At 32.1% G+C, this 23,752-nt stretch overlaps 1 protein-coding gene across 1 annotated transcript; it reads right to left on the minus strand.

The window, feature by feature from the left end:
* Positions 1-13,640: 13,640 nt before the first annotated feature.
* On the minus strand, positions 13,641-15,857 carry LOC133174624 (uncharacterized). The gene has a single exon (XM_061309724.1). The coding sequence runs from the start codon at positions 15,831-15,833 to the stop codon at positions 13,641-13,643; it is 2,193 nt and encodes a 730-aa protein (XP_061165708.1). The 5' UTR covers positions 15,834-15,857.
* Positions 15,858-23,752: the final 7,895 nt, after the last annotated feature.

A 23,752-nucleotide genomic window follows, 5' to 3' on the forward strand; every position in this document is an offset into this window, starting at 1 on the left:
TTCATGTGATTTCACTTCCTTGCATTGTGATAGAGGTATTCGTGTAAAAGGTAAAGATAACGAACAGTGATTGATCTGTCTGTAGGGTTGCACTATTGGCTGATCGTCTGTTGTTCGAATAGTACGTTTTATGGCTGACGTATAGCCTGTGCCATCATCGTTCTAAAAATGCAAAATATGCAATTCAAGCATTTCCAAAATCAGACCCCATTTCCTATCACATATAACATTTCAGTAATTTATGATGAGAGAATGTAATTTCAAATATGTTTTCAAAACTTCAGAAGACGTTTTTGAATATATAGATTTTGTGCAAAATCTCCGGCCGTTCTACGGTAATGCCTTGGTTATATGAATCCTCTTTTTTTCAGGTTTATTTCGTTACTGCCGTCGAAAGGATAATGTTTGTCTGAAGGCAGACCTTAGAGGCAACCTGGTTGTAATATGTTATAATATCTGGTCCCTTGCACCCTCAAACAAGGCGGATCTATATTATATTCGGGTTTGTATAGTAGACTCATTTAACTAACACTCAAGTTTACTCGATCTGCGACTGGTTCTGTTTTCCCCTGTCTAAAATAAATATTATTAAAAAAGGTTATTTTATACTTCAAAACTTGTAAGGACATGAAGAATTCCAATGTCTTTTTGTTAACTATTGATACAACTACATCATACATGTATTTTGTTACTGAAACATTTCTTTTCAATTTATTACTAATTGACTATATTTTATCGGCAGAATAAGAATTTAAAACTATTATTATTTCCAGTCAAATTTGTAATACTAGAGATACACATGAATGACAGATTTGATTCTTGCTTCATTTGATGACTATTCAACTTCAGCGAAAGTATCAAGTAGTGTATTGTTCCGAATAGCAAAGATAAAAATTAAAGAAATGAGAAATAATATCGTGATTAAAAGTCGAGTCTGATATGTATGAGGCTGATTAATGTCAACTCAGAACACCTCACATGTTATCCTCTTTATCCGGTAGATATTATTTTCTCTTTATGAACCTACTGTGTTGAATACCTTTTCTATTCTTTGCAAACAAAATAAATGTAGAGGCTAACTTTGTCAGCGACTGATTTTTCAGTGACTTATTATAAATGGAATTATCGTCTAAATGGTAATTCAATGGTCTCTCTGCCATAAGTCAAGTGCATCTGTAGTATAGTCCGATGCCTATTGATATTGTGACCGATCTTAGCTGCTGATCTGTAGTTCATGGATGGGATCAATGGATATGGATAACCCAGATATCTCCAGTTAATTGTATATTTCTTGTGTATAAATTGCTGCCATCTCAAAACATGTCAAACTAAGTCCAAAACCTTTGCTTGCAGTCCCATGCCAAAATAGTCTTCATTCAAGATGTTAAAAGTATTTGATCAGCTTTATTTGTCCAAACGCGTAGACGAATTCCTCGATTTTCTTTCGCAAGAAGGTCTCCCGTGTTGGTATTTGTATTTCAATCGTTAATAATGATTGTTGTAGTGATAAAACTCGTCCTCGGCAAAAACCAAACTTGTGCCAAAAATCAGAGGGTGTATTTTATAATACAGCATTACATCTGATTCAATACTTTGAAAGACTCTATCATCGAACATTAAATATCAGATGAAGTATCAAAACTTGTAATTCGCAAAATATAAAAAAAAAAGTGCCGATATCAAAAATGTCAATTAACATGTTTTTCTTTTCACATTTTAAACTATGAACATTTTCTCTTAGTTCTTCAATGATGGCAGGGACATACTGGATACTGTCTGAAGTCATACGACTTTAGCCATAATGTGATTTTTTGTTTGTTTTTCCACTCCTTAAAATATAATTAAACCTTGCGAGGTTTTTTTCCAATTACGAAAATTACTTTAACAAAATAATTCACTGATGCAATCATGCATTTAAAATGAAAAATTATGTATCCTAAATTTATGGACGCTCAAAGTCCATTTTAAATTACATAAATGTGTGCATGTAAGGAGAGGAAAATAACACTTATACAAGATGCCCTTTGTTTTAGGAAAAAAGTATTTTTTTCTGAATAAAAAAGCACAGGGTTACCTGTGTATCGCTGCCATCTCAAAATGTTAGTACATGTACATTGAAATGATGTTAAACTGAGCCCAAAATCTTTGCACACTGTCCCGAAAGCGAGATAGTTAGTCTTTCACTCAAGCAGATGTTAAATGTAAAAATATTTGATACCCTGTGTGTTGGTCACCGTTTTTAATCACCTCTGCACTATTCATTTTCGATTTAATGATTTCTATTATTTTATAAGAACTATAACTTGCCCTTTTTTTTATCATATTTTCTTCATTAATGCCTTATCTAACATTCTTTATAAATGAAAATTTACAAAATTAAATCAATTATGATTATTTTAGTGAAAATAGAACTTTTCTTTTGTAAGACTCAATACGAGTAGTTTATTTCATAATGCAGCATAACAAATTATATCTTTTGAAGGATCCCATTGTCTAACATTTAAATACTAAATGTAACATAATAACTGGAGGATGAATAGAGGACTTTTTCAATACTTTCAGGGCAGTATAACCGCAAAAAAAAATCTGGTGGAGACGAATTTCCTATTTACGCTATCTCTTTATGTAATTGTATAAGTTGCGATAACTTGTGTTAATTTTCATATGAGGATTATTAAAAGCCCTAATAAAATGTGAATATAACATGCAGTTATCTTGCTTATAGTCCATTAAACATTTTAACTTTAAGTAGGCGTAAATAATTTCTTGATAAATTTCTTTTAAGACTTTTCTAATAATTTTGATACAAAAAACAGTTAGCAGTCCAGAAAGGCAAGCTGGTTTGTCGTCATCGAAGTCAAACAGGTGCTTGTAAGTGACGCCAACGACCTACCAAAACCACTCCTTATATACGACATAACAAAATTTCAAGAAGACCCATGTGTTCATTAATCTAGTACAATCGGAAATGTAGCATGTTATTTCTTAGCTTAGGAAAAAATCCCATAAACCTGTTTCCTACGGAGACTCTCTAACCCCAGGGAAGAAATGAGGAATTGTTGTTTTGCTTGGCTATGTTTTGACGTGAACCTGGAGTAAAATACACATGTCTGTACTGCTGTGATACACTGTACCTGACATCTGCCATGAGCCTTTCGTCTTGATAGGAGAAACATAGTAATCTATAGACAAATCGGTAAGAAAATAATAGCCTAACAACGTCAGGTTGTACTTGCAAACACGATCATTGAATTAATCATAAAATTTATAAAATTTTGACATTAAACGATATGTTTGATACTCTTGTTGCATTAACTAATTTGTCAGTAGTCTCTGTTAACAAACATAAAATTTTGTTTTTGTGCAATCAATTTCTTTCTTGTGTAACACATCAAAATATGAAAAAAATTGTCAGACCAAGTTTTGCCTTTTGTTCGGAATTAAGTGGGATATTTTAAATCAAAGTTGACAGAAAATGAATATTGTAAATTGATTAAGCGTTGTCGATATATTTTAATGTCGAATTAAACGTGACAGCAACATACATCTTCTAATCATGTAAAAGTCTTAGGATAAATTAATGAATTTTTGAATAGCAGTTTCGATCATGGAACAGTAAAGGATAGCAAGGTCTACATCTTATTCATACATATAATACCCAATATCTGCTAGAAGTAGACTCAATATTGAAACGCAGCTATGTTAAGAATTCCCTCATAGACAACTGCTTCCTTAATAAAAATGGAAATCGGAAATTTTCATATTTTGTGATTATACATCTACAAAATTACTAGCCTATTACTCTGCAAGGCAAAATGCCAGATACCGACACTTGTTTCTAAATTGCTAAAAAAAAATATATTTTTATATTTGACGACACAAGAGAATTAGTTAATCAAAAGACACATCATTTATATACTATGTGTTATTTGGTTGTTATAAGGTTAGAGAGTGTCAGCCAAACTTATAGATTGTACACTTCATTTCTCCCAAAATCAGAAATTCGTCATAACACATGACATGAACAAACCTTGATACTTTGAAAGAATACATTGGTTGTTATTTCCATTTTGGAAATATAAGTTAATTTCGCCAGTTTGTAAATGAGTCTTAATCATTCAACTGTTTCTTTTCACAATAGTAATTTAATGAAAAAGGCACTTTACACTTTCTACAGACATCTTTGAATTAAGCATTAAGTATTGTTCCTATAATTCAGTTTGAGCATCACAATTTCTGCATAGGACGCTCAGAAAATTGCATTTCGCTACTGGAGATAATGAACACGCAACAAAAATATTATTCTTATAATCAAAAGCCAGAAATGTGGGGTTCTTCATATTTGTATGTTTATACTGAAAAAGTTTGTCCCCAGCCCTTGAATAACAAATCACCTCATCACCACATACAAAGGCCAACCGTTCGTGTATTTTCGACATTGTTCTTGTTGGTATGTGCTCTCCAGTTTTGTGATAATATTATAATTGACAAAGCAGGAGAAAAGGGCAAAGATCATTATAATTCTTTGAGATGCGATGGTGGTTCTGTTCTTCACCAACACTAAAACATCAAATGCTTGCTTAAGGTCGACTTTCCAACACAAATAAGCGATATAGTATCACATTTTTATGCCCCCGTATGAAGATTCGGGGGTATATAGTTTTTGCCCTGTCCGTCCGTCCGTCTGTCTCTCTCTCTGTCTGTTTGTCCGCAAAACTTTAACCTTGCCCATAATTTATGATTGGTTGGAGCTATGACTTTCATGTTTTACATATGTATACCTTGAGAAAAGACCTTTCTTTGGGTACCATCATATTTAACCTTTTGACCTTGGAATTTAATTTTTGCAAAATTTTATGAGACTATAACCTTGGCCATAAATTTTGAACAGTTGGTGCTTGGGGTTTCAAACTTCTCATATTCTTTGTGACAAGACCTTCCTTTGGATACCAACAACTTCGACCTTTTGACATTGACCTTGGAGTTTGACCTATTTTGAAAAACTTTAACCTTGGTCAAACATATGAACGTTTGGTTCTAGGCCTTTCACATTTCACGAACATGTGTATCACAAAAAAAACTTTACCTTCGCTATAACTTTTGAACAGTCGGAATTTCACAGCTATAATCCTCAAGACGAGACCTTTCTTTATGTACCAACATTTCTGAGTTCTTGACCTGGAGTTTGATTTGCATTTGAGAAAGTTTAACTTTCGCCATAAGCTGCCATACAGGGGCATCAGTGTTTCACAAACACATCTTGAATTCCATAGAATTAAAACATGAATTAAATGACCCGTCAACATTATGAAATATATCAATGTTCCGTAATTAAGCTAAGGCCAAAGTTTCATTATCGAAAAAAAAACGCCCTGCTCTGCACAACAAGTTAGCTGAAACTTTAATTGTTTCTATGCACTAAGTGACCCAGAGTTTAACATGTTCCAAAAATGTTCGACGACTGTATTTTTTCCATATTTTCAAATATCTGAAATGAAGATATATGCAATGGCAAATTCCAGTTAGTTCCTGTCAATTTTGCAATGATTGTCACATCATCAATGTTACCATGTTTGCAAATTTGTTTTAATATTGTCGTAAGATCATGTTTATAATCGTACTCCTCATCTTCAGGATTTCTAGTCTTGAATTGTTTAAACTGGTCTTTAATGTCCCTTCTAATTTCCAATGTAGAGAGAAATATTTGTTTTGGGAAACCTTTTTCTTTAACTACAGAAAGAAAAGCTTTTCCATTATCGACTATCAGGAGTTATTGTTTTATCCAAAACATTATTTCATCTCTTGTTCTATATCTTCATGTTTTTTCAGGAAGGTCTTTGGAAATTGTTGCTCCAGTTCGTCGAGTTTAGTTTTAATGTTTGAAGATTTTCTTTTGAACACCTAGGAGCGTTATTGCTTTTTCTTTGTGTTTTAAAACTCCCTTTGTTATCTTTGATATTGCAGAAAGAACATCTAAGTTAACTCTACGACTTGTCTTTGTATTTTTTCATCAACTTCATTGAATTCACAGTTTCCACGTGTTCACATTGTCTATGCTGTGTTCTAACACATAAACAGCAGTAACGCTTTTCATGGTCCAAGAAACACACTTCAACACATTTACCTGCAAATGGCAGGGTTCATCTAATTCCGGAAATGTAAACTTTTCTTCACTGTAAAAACTGTGTTAAGAAACACTTCCATTACGTGTTTAGACCTAAAATATATGTTATATATAAGCGCGTTTAGATATAACACGTGTTTAGATATAAGTGTTGAGAAATGAAACACTTTTATGTGAAGTACAGAGTTATCTTCCAGGAAATGACGCGTATATATTTGAACGTTAAATAGAGCGTTTATCGAAACAAAGAAAATCCCAATGTAAGCTAAAGAAGATGTATCAAGGAAGTGAATGATAACCAAAGTGATAACCATGAAGAGATTGTGAAATGCATTTGAAAGACATCTTACTACATGTACCACGATAAAAGATCTGTTCATTATTTTTATTTACATAAATTGACAACGATGAGCAATCTAAATAAACATGCATTTACGCATGTAAATGTCGATAAGATTTCCTTCGGTTATTTTGCATTCATGAAAGCTAGAAAGGAGTGTACATAGAAGTTCATTTAAAAACCATCTATATCGGTACATGTATCAATAAAATTTTGTAGTTAAGGGGACCGACTGTGGTTTTCATTGCGCAATACTGTAAACCAACCTTTATTTGCGTGCGAGGAATATTCACGAGTTTCGCCACCTACTTATCTCGCTAATATTAATCGCCGCGAACCATTTATTTTGCTTTGTATCTGTAGAGAATGTTTCCTCAGTTGCGAAAATTAATTGTCGCGGATTGATTTCAGACTGACGAATCGCGAATAAAACTTAACGCGAATAATAGTTGGTTTAAAGTACTTCGCGCAGCATAGTAAAATAAAGCGTATTTACTATTCTGAAGTTACTATGATTTTTACATAATTTATACAAAATAAAAAAAAATAGGAAATCTCAAGTTAGAAAATCTAATTACGTTTTTAAATAATAGATTTTTTTAAACGATTTTTAAATGATGGGTAGATAGACGTCGTAATAGTGTGTTTTTGACGTTATGAATAACCGAAGTTCTTTAAGATGGGTCATTAATTATGCAAAAAAATAAAAAGTATAAAATAGATGCCCCTGAAATTTTAAACATAGGAAATCGAGAATCTCACAATCAATTTTATAATTTTTTTTAAATAAATCTGTGGTATCCGTCATGTTTTGTAGTACTCCATAAAAACAGGAAAATATCATGAATTTTGACATTTTGAGATTCCCCCTCTGGAAACCAGACGGTAAAATTTTATGTTTCTTGCATAAATTGTATAATATAATTTTACTCATCAAATAAAATAATTTGAGCAAAATGTCTATAGTAGCATTTGTATAATTTGCTCCGAAGTGCGAAAAAATAGTATTTTCCTATATAATCCTGTAGTAAATGTACCTGTACATGTATTTTGAGATGGTCCCTAAAAATAACCGGAAGGTAGATTTTCACTAAACTTGTCATGTGTACTGAAGTCAATGTAAGGTACATATGGTATAAAATTAAAGAGTTTCTTTATTGTTGTTTTCACACTATAAAATCCCAGTCGGCTCCCTTAAATGAGTTTCACTAAATCTTGCACAATAATAGCTATCAAATAAATGTGAAATTTCAGCGAGGAGCATACTTTTACTATAATTTAAATCTTTCTTACAGGATATGGTCCAGATCGAACTTAAAAGCAAAAACACGCGTATCAGAGTAACTGGTGTCATCTCCAAGTTGAAGAGCAATTGTTGATACATTATGGAGCATTTCTTACATTCTAGAGGAAACTGAATGTTGTGACGTCTACTGTTCGGTAATTTTAATACCCCAAAACATTCATATCTATTGGAAATGGATTACTTCCTGGCAGTAATGGATGGATACAAATTGTACACTGTTGCTAGTGAAGGACTTGCTGGAAGTTAATAAAATTGATTAACTTTTTGTAACTGACGTGAGGAAAAAAATCTTGCTAAGTTGATTAATATTAAGTTTAACTATTATAAAGATAAATATTCATATACCGTATAACGGGTATTTTCTGCCGTTGTCCAATTTTTGCGGAATTTTGCGGATAGGACAAATCCGCAAAAATTACAATCGCAAAATATTTTTTTCAATATCCATTCAGATATTTTGTACATGCAATTATAATAAGTGGTGTGTATGTCTGATAGGGTTCTCATTAACGTAAGAACCTGCGCACTGGACACAGATATTTTGAACGTAAGGTTTTTAAAATCGATGCGTCCGCAGACTCATAAGTGGCCACATCCTCGTTAGCGAGAAAATTCGAGTGTCATCGAAATTCGAAGATTTTAGATGTCAGGATTTGTCCAAAACATATTGAATCAAAACCTTCCTAGCTGTAAATAATACCAATTAAATAAGTTGATACAAAAACATCTTTACTTGTACCTATTTCGCAATTATTAGTCCAAACTCCGATAGCTGCAAACAACACATGGTAGCTTTTCTTTTTTAAACATGTGTTTTATATTGAGACAATACTTATAATTACTGCTTGTATACACAATGTGGCTCGATTGTCTCGTGAATTTCACCTAATGGATAAGACTGACAGGATTAGTCACGCCTCAATGCACATGACACCTGTGATTGTTAACCGTCAACTTTGGGGTACTTCATTATGCAACTGTTTGTTTTAGCTTAAAATATAAACACACAATTAATTTTGATGGCAGTTAACTAGAAAATGTATTTTAGAATATGGCTTGGATGCATTTATTATCATTATCTACATATATTTAAATACTGTTATTTTAATAGATCGCATAAAACGTCTGTTAGAATAAAGATTTGTATTGTTTGGGTGGACTGACACTGCATTAATTCATTTCAATTGGTACTCGAAATATTTTTACAAAAACTAACTAAAAGATAGTACTTTAATTAAGCATGATAGCTTAATACCAGTTTTCATGCACCTTTGATCAATATGTCTTAATTTATTTATAAAACGTAAACATGACAGCATTCTGATAATTCATAAAGTTTAGTGCATGATCATACCCCGTAAATAAATTTTTGCGGTATAGTGCAACCGCAGAAAATACCCGTTATACGGTATATGTATGTATGTATATATATATATATATATATTAAAATTCTTTATAATAAATTCATGTTATTCATTGTTATTATTGTCAGCCGTTTTTTTTCTTGTAAAATAGATACATTTGAGGTTAAAATGATTGCTTTCTGTATGCACTACCAGTGCAGTAATATACGCAGAATAAATTTCTAGGAAACTTAAATGTAGTTTTTCTTATAAAATATCTGTTCTCTTGTAATCGTTTATCGTGTAGACTATTGTTTTGAAACCAATGTGGAAGTAAACAGGTTAAGCAACTTAACACCTAAGCTTAATCTGTTTAGAAATGAGACGTGTTTAGAGCTAAACGCGTAAAAAAAGTGAACAAATTATGTGTTTAGGGAACAAACAGGTATAGCAACTAAACATATGAAGTCTTAACGTGTTTAGAAATGAGTTATGTTTAGAATTAAACGTGTAAAAAAAAGATAAACAAATTTGGAGTTTATTTTAGTTTTGTGTTTAGGATCTAAACACTGTTTTAACAGTGTTCTTCTCTTCAAAACCTAGTGCCGAGATTTTGTGTTTTTGAAGTGTACCAATAATTTGATGAAGATGTTTACATGGATCACATACATCTTCTGCACAGTCACTGCACCGACTCCGCCTTAATTTTTTTGTCAACCCGTAAACAAATTGCACAGGATTTATCCTCAATTTTTCACCACTTAAACTTGTCAGTGAGTTGACCAAAATGTTGGTTAGAAAATGTTTAACCCATTCATTCACAACAATCCCTGATTCTGATCGACCCGTTACACGACGACAGACAGGACATTCAAAGTCAACTTCTCTGGATCTTTCCCCATGCATGGGGGCTCTAGATATAAAAGTCTGCAGGCATTTTTTCCCAAAAAGTATGAGAACAAGGCACACGTTTTGGTCTGATGATCTCTTCCAAACAAATCGGACAACTATAAATAGTTGGATTTACTTTGAGTATACCCTCCACCATTATGAATTTCACAATTTTGATGAATGAAATCAGGGTAATTTCGGTTTGGAGAATGATGAACAAAAAATAGGTCGCGGGCGTGGCGGAGTGGTTAGAGCGTTTGCTTTAGAGTCGCGAAAGAAGGAGTTAATCCTTACGTCGCGGGTTCGAATCCCATTGCGGGACATGGAGACCGGTCCTTCGGAGAAACCGAGGCCCTGTGTCATAGTAGATGCTGGCACGGAAAAGATCCCTCACTGATCAATTGCTCTGAGTGCCGAATATAGGTCTAATATTTACAGCCCTCCACCGGCAAGTGGGATGATGTCTCAAACGAGTGAAAAACTCTCGAAAGGGATGTTAAACAAAACAAACAAAAATAGTTACATCTTATAGATTTCTTTACTCCTTTTATCAGCCTTTCAATTAATAACATAAATCATCGGTATTTGAAGAACATGTACAAAAAAAAAAATTTGTTTACAATGAAAATAATCAGAGGGAACATGGTAAGATGTAATTTCATTCATTAATACATTTTACAAACACCAAACATTAAATCCATTTTATACTTAGTCATTTATTTTCATTTTACACTGCCTTAAATATGTTTTTCCTTCTATTTCAATATTAGCACAGATTCACATTATGTCACGACAAAAATTTAAATATTGATAGAAGTAAATATGAGCTGATTCATTTTTGTCCGACATATTACAATCCCTATCCTAGATGAAGATGCAATATCTGTATAGATCAAGAGGTTTTCTGTTTGTTAGTTAAACATTTGGATACGTATTCGGTAATAGGGAAATTCTTATTCGAGACTGCCATTGTTTGCAAAATATGTGCAGATATATTTGCATTAATTGATATGTTATTATAATTAAACAATACATGTACCAGAGATGTTGAATTTGTGAATAATAATGGTTTTATGACAAATCACATTGTATTTTGAAGGCGAGTTTCTTCGTCTTCGCCGCGTACCCCTTCTTATCGTCGCTTTATTTTACCGTGTTTACAGATTTTACGAATTTTCCTCTGATGACATTTCAAGCATATAAAGTTTGATCTCCAACCTCATATCGATAAATCAGTGATCTGGTCGTGAGAGAACCTCGTTTATATCGCGTATATTTAAGTAAGATTAAGGTAAACAACTGCTCAGCCATTGTCGCCTATGACGTATCAAGGTCACGTGATCGCTATCTAATTAACTCTGATATTCGATTCAGGGATTTTTATTTGAGTCAAATAATGTTTAATTAACGCGGTATATCCGCACTAAAACACAAATTTTATAAAACTGTGATCGGAATAAAGGAAAGTAATACGCTTTTAATTATAAGTAATTGAGAAACATGCGATAAGTCCTTTAAAACATGTATTTGGCCAGTTCATGGTTTTCCCCAAAACTATGCTCTAGGAGATGCGTACATTTCGACAGCCAGGCCAACAAATCACTCAAGTGTAAAAAAAAAATACATCAGGGTTTATATAGCGGGTACAGGTACTCAAAGAAATATGGCGGAATCAATAAAATATATGGCGGAGAAGGGCGTTCAGAAATAAAGTAATTCGTACAAAGATGAAATATAATGCATATTTAAGAGTTCATGTGATCATGAGCTTTCATATTCAAACCAGTTAACACACATTATATCATGAAGAAATATGTACAGTGTAGGATATACATGTAAATAAGTATATATATATATAAATAAATGTACACGTAATTTCAAAAAGATGAATAAATGAGAAAATAAAATTGGAAACTTAAGGACACATACACATGTAACTGTTTTTAAGATTTATAAGATATGGTTCTTAAAGTTTTTTTTTTTTTTTTTTTTTTTTTTTGAATAATAATTGGAAAACTTCAGATACACATAAAAGTCGATATTTTTAGTTTGAAAAAGGTATTTGTTTAAACAGTATCATTAACTAATGACCAATCCAATTCATTAAAAACGTGAAGTCATGAAATTGATTATAAATTAAATATTATTCACCCATTCCATTTGTTATTAACCTCTACTCTTAGACATACTTTATTCATTTAAATACCAATAAATTGTTGTTTTTATATAACTATTTACGAAATCATAAAAAACATTACTCTATTGGACGCTAATTTAATGAAAAAATAATAAATTTAAGAAATTTCATGAACTTTTTTAAAATCTTGCATTATTCAGGTTAGTGCAGTTAAATTTTACATGTATTCCCCTAGGAGGGCCACTTTATCACCCCACATGATGACATGTTTTGGCGAGTAGACATTTGGGGAACACAACCGTTAAACAACTAAATCAATCAACCATTTCATCAACAAAACTTGAAAAATATATTGCTTTAATGATTCCACATTGTGAAACAGCACATACGTAAGTTTACATCTCAGATAAAACATAAAATGAAGAGTGATTAGGTAGTGAACGTTTTGAATAAACAATCCCATACATGTGTCACATTTTTAAAAAAAAATATTTTCTGACAGAAGAAATTCCACAATCTGATTTCTCGTACAAGTAAATTACTAAAATGTCGTTTATTAGATATCAAATACCTTCCAATCTGCGGCATCTCAAATGTTATAAAGTATCAAGCGATCTATCAAGCGATTCGCCAGTAGAGATACTTACTTTCTGTGATAATTTTTGTATAGTTTTCGAAATTGAACTTGTCTAGAATTACATTTATTTCCATAATTTTTGGAAAGAACATTCAGTTCAGAATTATTTCCTGTCTGCATATACATGAACAACATACCGGACTACATCTTTCACAAGGTGCAGTGACATTTCTTTTATTTAAGGCTAAACAAAAAAAATATGTTTGGTTCCGGTTACACCTCCAAAAAAAATAGGGTAGGTAGGTAGGGTCTTTTTTTAACAAAATGATTTTCTTAATTTTTCTAAATAATACCTATCACTCCTTTGCAAGTGGCATTTAGATGTGGTGTGATAATATACTAGTCAATATTGGTAGGGGACACCTACATGTTAGCTTGCTTTGGATTTAACACTATTAAACACTTGCACTATGTTTTGCAAGGAGGCCGTCATTGCTGAAACTAAAACTTAAACCGGAGCCATTGATAGAAATCTGGGAAAATTCCGGAAAAATATATGAAAATTGCCGAAAAAAATTTAGGGTCGGGGGTATAAAATAGGGACGGTTGGGTAACCGGAACCACACATATTTTTTTATTTGGCCTAACAAGAAATTATTCCAAACGCCAGTTCCTTGAAAACTAGACTGGTTTTATATCACACGCAAAAGACCTGCATTGCTGAAACATTTACATTTTTACAGATCATACACTGAACTTGAAAATTGGAGAGAAAAAATCTAACAAATATATTCTATATTATACAAAATCAAAAAGTGACTATACGTACTTTTACAATGTTTGTTTTCTCCAGGTACGTGTATATTATGTATGTTATTAAATTAAACTAATTAAAAGTATTTTTTTTTTAAATTACAGAAATTCAGCTATCAAGCGTATAGACAATACACTTCATTCCATCAGCATTAAAAAGATCATCATATGCTTGATTGAAAAACATGAAATCGCCCAAAGGACAATTTGATATAAAACACCGACCACTACTACCGTCATGCGCAATTTGAAGAACTTCGCCATTTTTCAGATGTACATTTGGTGTTTCTCCGCAATTTTCACAATTGTTATAAGTAAATTGGCGACTATTGTTACAAACGGCGCCTTTGTCAGATAAAGAATAATTTCTACATATAACTTTTCTATTACTCCCTACGCGCCTACAGCTACCACATGATGCAGCAAAGTTTTCACACCTTGGATATTTCCAATACAATGAGTACATATTATTCTTGGGATCAAATAACAAACAGTGAAGGATGTCTTTATCTTTTTGTTGATGCCGAAATATTTCCTCTCCAGTGATTGAAAAACAAACCACCTCATTATTTCCTCCCACAATAGCAAGCCGGTCACAGGTATTCGACAGAGCCAGTACAGGAGCCGTTTGTGGATTCTGGAAGGTGATTGTGTTAGTAATTGATAATATAGGGGAAAGTGAAAAGATAGTCACCTGAGTTGTGGATGCTATTACGATCCTGTTATGTTCCTCATCTACATCAAAAACGCAAAAATCCTGCTTTAGATCTATTTCTCTGATACAAGTGGCACTTGTTGTGCCTTTTATGTTTTTTATCTTCAACTTTCGAATTTTGGACAGACAGCTGATGTAAAATGTATCTCTTGTTTGTCCGGAACTTAAAAAAGGGTTTCCTGCTATTTCCAAAGGAGGATTACATAGCCTTGAAGTTCCATCGGCAAGGTTGTAGAATAGCAGGGAATTTGACGAAGAAATCATTGCAAGTGTTTCACTGTTTATAAATATGCCTTGTTGTGCTGGAGTAGGAAGCTGAAATTCCAATTTTTTCACTGCTTTTAGAGAAAAGGGGTTTTGTAAATTCTCAAACATTGCTGATGTCTTTTCTTTATCCATGTTCTCAAAGATCGGAAATGCTGAAAAATACTTTGACAAACTCCAAATATTCCCTGATGGTCTTGTTAACAATGTGACGTCATCTATTTTATCGTGCTCACAAATCTGTTTTAGAATGGTTGTGTGATCGTGTTCATAATCGTACTCTTCGTCTTCTGCGTTTCTTGCTTTGTAATGTTCAAACTGTTGGTCTACATCTCTCAATATCTTTAATGCGCACAGAAACGTTTGCTTACTGGAGTCTCCCTTTTGAACTGCAGAAAGAAGGGTCCCTCCGTTTTTGACAGTTAGGAGGTATTGCTTCATGTCAAAAATGCATTGTTTGAGTTTCTCCTCAATATCGTCATGCTTCTTCAGGAAGGATTTTTCAAACTGTTGCTGTAAGTCATCGAATTTAGTTTTAATATTCGCAATTTCTGTGGATACGTTCTTCAGAATTTCTTCCTTTTTGGCATTGTTGCGCAATATTTCATTTTCCTTGTGTACTGCAGTTTCTTCTATAATCTTTGATAATTTTGAAAGAGCGTCAATATTCCATTCCACGACTGATTTGGGCATATTTTTAGAAACTTCATCCAAAGCTTCCACATGTTCACAGTGTCTATGTTGCGTTGCAAAGCAAACGCTGCAGCAAAGAGTTTCGTGATCCAAACAAAACACTTCAACATATTTGCCTTGATGCAAATGACAGGGCTCGTCCAGTTCCGGGAAATTAAACTGGTCATCTTTCTCGTCAAGATTTAATGCTAAAATTTTGTGTTTACGAAGTGAAGCAATTATTTGATGTAGATGTTTACAAGAACTACATATAGCCTCTGCACAGTCATGGCACCAAGACTCCGCCTTACTTTTTTTGTTATCTCGTAGACAAATGGCACAGGATTGATCTTTTTCTTTATCATTCGAATCCATTAATGAGTTGACCAATATGTCGGTGGGAAAAAATTTCGCCCATTCATCCACGGTAATCCCTGGTTCTGGTCGACCTGTGACACGACGGCATACAGGACACTCAAAGTCGAATTTCTCTGGATCTTTCCCCACGGAAGCCCTAGATATAAAAGTCTGCAGGCATTTTTCACAAAAAGTATGTAAACAAGGGAGGCATTTTGGTCCATTTATCTTTTCTAAACAAATCGGACAACTGTAGACAGCAAGTTTGTCTTTACACGTACTTTCGGCCATCATTATCCTCACCTTTAAAGGGCGTTTGCCAACTAACCAGTCTATTTGCAAACGAAATGCATTATGGTAGTTTCGGTTTGGGTTGCACTTGATATGAAAGCACATTTCGACCCAAAAAAGGAATACGTATTGTCAGGAACGATTCATCTTTTTTTCGTTTATACCAATTTTTTTTTAGTTTGCCGGAAATTTCATATTCTATTGCTTTATATTTGTCCTGAGTAGTGTTGTCAAATCGGACAATGTTTAGTAACCGGTTACTCGCTTACTTTTCCGATCGAGTAACCGGTTACTCGGATGGGTTTTCTTTAGACCTCAAAACGTCCTTTTTCGCGGTATATATACTCAATGGTAACTGAAATACATTTTGTATATGTAACGTCGTTACCATTTCTATGTAAATCTTATCATTTGTATACCTGTATATATGAAACAAAAATGCACTGCTTATGAACTTTATTCTTAATTACAAATTCACAGTATTAAATATCTTCTTAATATTTTTTTTCTCGAACATCCCGTAATAGTTTGCTGTTTTGCGGGAGGTCCTTTATTATAATAATATATCGCTTGTTTCAGAGTTTAATTTCAATCTTAGGGGGTTTAGAATATTAAAATTTTGTTGTCCCACCCGATATGTTAATTCTATTTCAAATATTTCACAACTGGTGGATTTAAATTCAGTCATTTTTTTTTTAATTATTTTGATGCATATGGCGGCTTCCTCTTTAATCTTGTACTGTGGACTAGCACAGATTTATGTGAAGTAATTATAATTAACTAAAGCCTTCAAAACTTGTATACACCTTGGCAATGAAAGATAAACATTTAACTGTAGAATACTTATCAAAACAAATTGATCGCATTTGTAAAACGCCAGGTCAATCTATCGTTAAATAACGGTAAATAAAATAAGGGAATTTAAAAACATTTTTTTCCTGCTGATTTAAACATGCTAACATGTAAAATGTTATATATCCGAGTAACCGAGTAGCAGTTTTACTTACCGATACTCGCATCGTTCGACGGTTAACCGGGCACTCGTTGACAACACTGGTCCTAATTAAGAGAGTTCTTCAACTTCCTTTTTAATTATTATTATAGCAAAGAAGTTTTCACATATTTTGTAATCAGCTGAACTGAAATTCATAAATTTTTGAAACATAAGATGCAATCTATAATCATGAATAATATGATTATATGTAATCTAATCTAATAAATTACAGCTACAAATTTTACTGTAGTCATGATTATCTTCTTATGCATCAATTATTTAATATAATTGAAGATTCTGATTGTTTTCAGTCTCCCTTAATATTTTAACTCGTGATCAGTAGTCGATCATTTTTATACAAGAAAATACATCTTGCAAAGGAGAAACGTTTAAATAATCGGAATATTATTGAAACACATGGAGTACGTTACTATTCTAATTAGTATGCATTTTTTTCTAAATATTATTTTTTACTATATTAAAAATTATGATCATTAATATGTTTTCTGTAACAACAAACTTTTGATGATTGAATGATATCGACGTATAATTATTCCAACAATAGCTGACACCTATTAAATTAACTCTGTCAATATTAAAAAAAAAACAGTATGAGTACATGTGTGTGTTCTCGTTACTTTTTTGGTATTTATTTTAATAGTCTGCTTTTATACCTGTTTTCCGAATTATCATGTTTAATGTGTATGGCGTTACATATATCTACATGTAAGACGACCTATTGAACATAAATACCGTTGAACGATATCTTCCTATAAAATTTAGAATATGCAAGCAATTCATTCAGTATTCTGAAATTCATATACTGGCCACGAAGTCGAAATGAACGATATATTGATTTAAACCAGGTTGGGGGAAACGTAAATTCCGCTATAATAGTGGTATATCACTATTATAGTGAGATTCCGCTATATTTTCAGCCGTAGTTGTCCTCGATTTCATCAAATAAAATATTTGCTGTTTGAAGCGCAAGTTATGATGGGTATAAAAATGGACAATAATTGGCATCCTTACATGTTATGAATTTTATTTAATTTTCTGCCGATGCGTTTGATAATGCGAACACACTTTTTAAAGCGGAAGTTACATTTTTAACATAGCAACCAGTGATTGCGGTAGTATTGAACAAAGCTTGACTCTTAATATCTCTCACACATAATTATGCACAAATTAGTGCTTGTAATAATTTTAACCCATGTTGGAATACATGTAGGTTTGTCGAATTTACACAAGAAAAGTTGATTTTTGCCTGCATAGTTACTGGTACGGAGGTCCGTTATGACAAAAATCAGCACATGTACAATTTAATGGAATCGATTTGTGTCGTCTAAACCGTAAGCAATATATATAAAGATGTCACTTTTACAAGTAATCTTAAGTTCATGTATAATGTTTCCTTTCTTGATGATGAAACCATGAATTTAAATGATTATACTTAAAAAGAAAAGAATCATTACACTTGTGCATGGAATTACCTGTAGACGTGACGTAAAATAAATTCTGCATGATTTATTGATTCTCTGAATTGCATGAAATTTTAAATTTAACTACGTTATGCACTGGAAAAGAGAAAATGAAATCCTAATTACCAGACGTAGATTATTCTGGTGTAGATAAACGAAATACAAGGAGAACAGAAATATGAAGATAACGAAAAAAGCCATTTGAGCAATTTTTTTTTTTTTTTTTTTTTTTTTTTTTTTTTTTTTTTTGCATAGCGAATAGGTAGGATAAGGTGCTATGGAGGAATACGCATCCCCTGTCGAGCATGGACTTTGCAAAATTCATTTATTTATAGTTATCATGAACTAGTCTATCGTTGTCTGCGCCACAGCCGCTAAAATATTAAGCCCGCTTTTTTAACTACACAGAGGCCATTATTTACACATTGAATTGTTTTTTTTCTTTTCGTTTTTTCCCGATCATGACAAGGAACACACTTGTGGCAGGGGATGCTCACTCCTCCATGGCACCTGATCCCACCTCTGATGTTTTTTAGAGGTCCGTGTTTTACCTGTTTAAAATTTGCAATGTTTCAATGGACTTTTGAGATTGATTACAGTTTATTGTCTTCATATTTCATACAGTATTTCAAGCAATTTGAAAAAAAATTGAATCCATTTAATTTATTTTCTGTCTTAAAGTGCAAAACTTGAGTACATTATATCATTTTTTTCTTTCATCTATTTATTTATTTTCTGTCAGAAAATGTACAAAATTAAGTGAAAGAAATCATTGCATTTTATCGATTTATTTATTGTATTTTTCTGTCTTAAAGTGTATTAAATTTTACAAAACACAGGTATATCTAAGTTGGGATGTAATTAACATAATTGTTATAAACACAGATGAACTTTCAACTCATTTTTTTTTATTTGCAAGCGGGAATGGGTGGATTTTTTTTAGTTTATAAACCACTGTTATACTTTTGTGGCAATATATGCAATGTATACGCCAATAAAGATACTACTACTAATATATAGAAAGTTATATATATTATAGAAAAAGTAGTTATCACATGTACCATGTAAGTGTAGTTATTAGTTTGCCACCAATCTTTTTCTCTAGTAAAATATCCAAATATGAAGCAGTTGTGTCATACTCTCTGGTGTCTTTTATCAATAATTTTCAATATACTTCTATTTTCGGAAACTGCAGCTACATCATAACTAAATGAACCTTTAATTACTTTAGTGTCTCATCATTACGTGGCGTGGTTTAATCATAACACATGTATTAAGCACCAATGTTTCTTCTGAGAAATTACGCCAAATATTCCCAACAAAAAATAGTTTATACATATAATTTTTGATATACTTTTTAAAAAGATTTTTCTTTTTTTTTTATCTAATGTTACATGTATTTGTTGTCATAAAACAAAAACTAATATTTTACAAAATTTTGTTTGACATTCCCGAAACTAATGTCATGTAATGTGTTTGTAATTACCTGCAGAAATGACATCTTATATTTTTCATTTTTTCATTTTTCATTTTATTCACTCACACCAACATCAGTGGTACATGAGGTACAATAAATTAGTCGTCATAATTGTGACAAAAATAATAAATATAATTATGATACAATAGCATAAATGAGGGGCATATACATATGTACATAGTATAGCAATAAACATACAATGAAAGAAGAAAAGAAGAAAAAAATGGTATGATAACATTTAAATTATGGAGGACAGAGGGTGTCGTTTATTTTAGATATAAATATACAAAGGTTTTTTAAAGTTTTTAAGTTTGTCGTTGACATAATTTCAGAAAACTTAAGTGTATTTGGCGTTTTACAAAATCTGGGATGTAAAAGATTCTTTCTGATGCTGTTCAATGTTTTACATTCTAAAATGAAATGAAATTCGTCTGCTATTTGCCCTGTATTACACAATTTACAAACTCTTTCATCCAGTGGAATATTTGACCATCTACCAGTTTCAATTGGGAGGTGGTGGTTTGAAGTTCTAAATTTTATTAGTATTTTTTGGAGTTTACTAGGTAAAATACTTAGATATTTTTCAAATCCAAAATCACTCTTAAAAATTTTGTAAATTTGACCTTTTGATGAATTATTTATATCACTATGCCATTTTTGAATAAATTGGTCGCTTAATCTTTGCTTCACTGCTGCAAGTACCCAATTCCTGTCAATGGAACTTTGTTCATACCAAATGTTGGAGAACCCCGAGAGGTTAAAATTTTATAAATGAAATCTACCCATAGGTTTTTTGGACCTCCTTGAAAATATTGAGAACATAGATATTTATACAAAACACAAACTTTTTTGTTTTCTAAAGAATTCGGGTTAAGTAATTTTAACCAGTAGGAGATCAATCTTGTATAAATATTTCTATTCCTATACAGAATGTTATGTGTTGTCTTTATTAAGGAGGTTATGTGTAATCAGGTACCCATAAATTAATATACAATGGGAATCGCCCAGTCTCCCCATACACCATATACGAGGGCGTACTACTCTTTAAATGGAAAATATGTTTTAAAAATTTTAAATGTACACGTTCAATGATGTCGAGATTTTCATAACTCCAAATTTCAGAGCCATAAGTCAAAATTGGAACAACAACTTTATCAAAAAGATCTAACTGACACTCAATTGGTAAGTTAAATTGTCTTATCTTCCTTATAACACCATACATTGCTTTCTGTGCTTGTTCACATAAATGTTTTTTGGCCTTACAAAATGAACCTGAGCGTGAAAATATTATCCCAAGATACTTGAATTCTTTTACATTTTCAATTGCATTATTATTATAATAAAATACCTTTTTTGACATTGGTCCTTTAGAAAACACTAGAATTTCTGTCTTACTAACATTAACATTAAGTTTCTATTGTGAACAATACAAATAAAAATCATCCAAAGCCTTTTGCAGATCTACATCTGTTTCAGCCAAGATAACAGTATCGTCTGCATATAACAAAATGAAAAGCTTAAGATACACATATACTTCTTCTTCAATAGCGTCAGTTATGCTTTGTAAACCAATAATATTTCTGTCCGAGAGAAACTCTTCCAGGTCATTAATATATAAGGAAAATAAAAAAGGCGATAGATTTTCACCTTGGCGAACACCAACATTACAGTTAAAATAATCTGTGATTGTGCCATTCAGATTTATCATAGATTTAATTCCTATATACATATTTTTGATGTAGTTAAAACATTTTCCACTAACCCCACTCTTACATGTAAATAGCTTATGCCACAATCCAAATCTCCAAACCGTATCAAAAGCTTGTTTAAAGTTAATGAAAGCGCAGAAAAGTTTTTTCTTTCTTTGAAAAAAAATCTGACATAAAAACTGTAAGGTAACTATATGATCTAAAGTTGAGTACCCTTTTCTAAACCCTGTTTGACTCTCATTAATTAAATTTACTTCTTCAGCAAATGTTTCCAAACGTGTGCATAAAATACTTGTAAATAATTTTCCTAAGCAGCTCAATAATGTTATGGGTCGATAATTTTCTGGTTGTGTTGGATCACCTTTATTTTTATAAATAGGTTTAACAATGCCAATTAACCATTCATACGGGACGGTACCTGAATCAAATATTAAATTGAACAGTTTTCTATATACGGGTAAAAATATAGTAATTGTTGAAGTAATATGTTCATTAAACACTTTGTCAAAACCACATGCTTTGTTATTTTTAAGCTTGTTGACACTGTTCAGTATTTCTTCATCACTGATAGCACAATTTAGGATATCAACTGAAAAATCATTTGAAAAATTCGCTACATCTTCCTGTTCATCTAAGTTATCAGGAACAACATTACAATTTTTATCTTCATTCATATCTTTCAAAAAATTATACATGTCATTTATATCAACAGCACATTTCTTATTTTTATCAGATGCATTCAAAATTTTCCAGTAATCTTTGGGATTTGTAGAATGCAAATCTTTGAGTTTTTTGGCAATATTCTTTCTATTATTTTTTATGCTCTCGTCCATTGTTTTCTTATATATTTTACTCATAGCATTCAAATTACGCTTGTTTTCGGTCGATTTATTTCGATTATACATACGTTTAGCGAGATGAAACTTTTTTCTAGCGTCCCGATTAAACCATTGCTTATTACAATTATTATCAACCCCAGCCCTTCTATCTTTGTGATACCCAAATGTTTCTTTTGCCGCACTAAAGAACACGTCGCATATATCGCGTGTTACAAGATTGATATTTTCCTTTGTTACATGAGTATTATCACCGCCTAAGTCATCAAGTTTACTTTCAATGTTATTTACAGCAAGTGTTTCAATATTACCACAGAACTCCACTGATTTGTTAGGACACCATAATTTTACACCTGAGTGATTTACACCTGTGTCGTTTGAAATAACAGTCTTACAACTAGATAAAGATACTGATAAGGCATTATGTACATCAGAATACAGGTTACAAAATTCGACAACATCAAAATCACTAAACAAATCAAAAATATGCACACTGGCTAAAACATAATCTACAGTGCTGCTATTTTTACAAGTTAAATCTCCCTTAAGTTTGTCGTTGCCTACACGGCTATTTACAATATACATTTCATTATTCCTACAAAAATCAATCTATTTATGCCCATAGTTATTTACCGTGGTGTCTTTAACAGTTCTTTCTAGGGGTATATTACATTTTTCAAATATCGTGGATCTTGTTAAAATATCAGTATACATGTTTTCATTACAATTGTTTTGGTTCAATACAAATTCATCAGCTGTGAAAAAATCATTCATATTGCCTACTCTGGCATTAAAGTCACCAAGCATACAAAAATAATTTGAATCTTTATTAAAGTTGAGGAACTCTTGTTCAATTTCTATAAAACAATCAGGGGAAGAATATCTACTTCCTTCTGGAGGTATATAAACAACTCCGCAAATTATATCTTTGGTAGTATTAAATAAAATTTTGTTTATCTTGAACCACATAACATATTTACAATCTGTATTTATCATGCTAACATATTTCACAACAGTATCTTTAATAGCTACAATACCCCCCAGATCGGGTATTGGAAAGTTTACGTCTATTTTTCATATAAGTAACAAATCCAGGTATTTGTATTTTATCAGAATTATCAGTTTTAGTTTCTGTTAATCCAATTATATCATATTTTGAGATGAAATCAACAAATTCCCTATATTTCAGTCTGTTTTTTATCCCACATACATTTAATGACAAAATTTTTACATTATTTGCAAATTGAGCCTTACGGCGCTGGGTCTGTTCCTCCGTGCGATCCTATTGTCTGTAATGATCCGGAGATGATCCATACCGGGCTCTTTTGTTATCCCGTCTAGGCGGTCAGGGTTGGAGCTCCTTGCTCTTGTTGTGCTACTCTTGCGTAACTCTGAGTCACTTGGGCGGATTCAGGAGGTGCGATG

Source organism: Saccostrea echinata, unplaced genomic scaffold (genome assembly GCF_033153115.1).
Source record: "Saccostrea echinata isolate AGI-Se365-2 ecotype Australia unplaced genomic scaffold, CSIRO_AGI_Sech_v1 ptg000058l, whole genome shotgun sequence".
Lineage (NCBI taxonomy): Eukaryota > Metazoa > Mollusca > Bivalvia > Ostreida > Ostreidae > Saccostrea > Saccostrea echinata.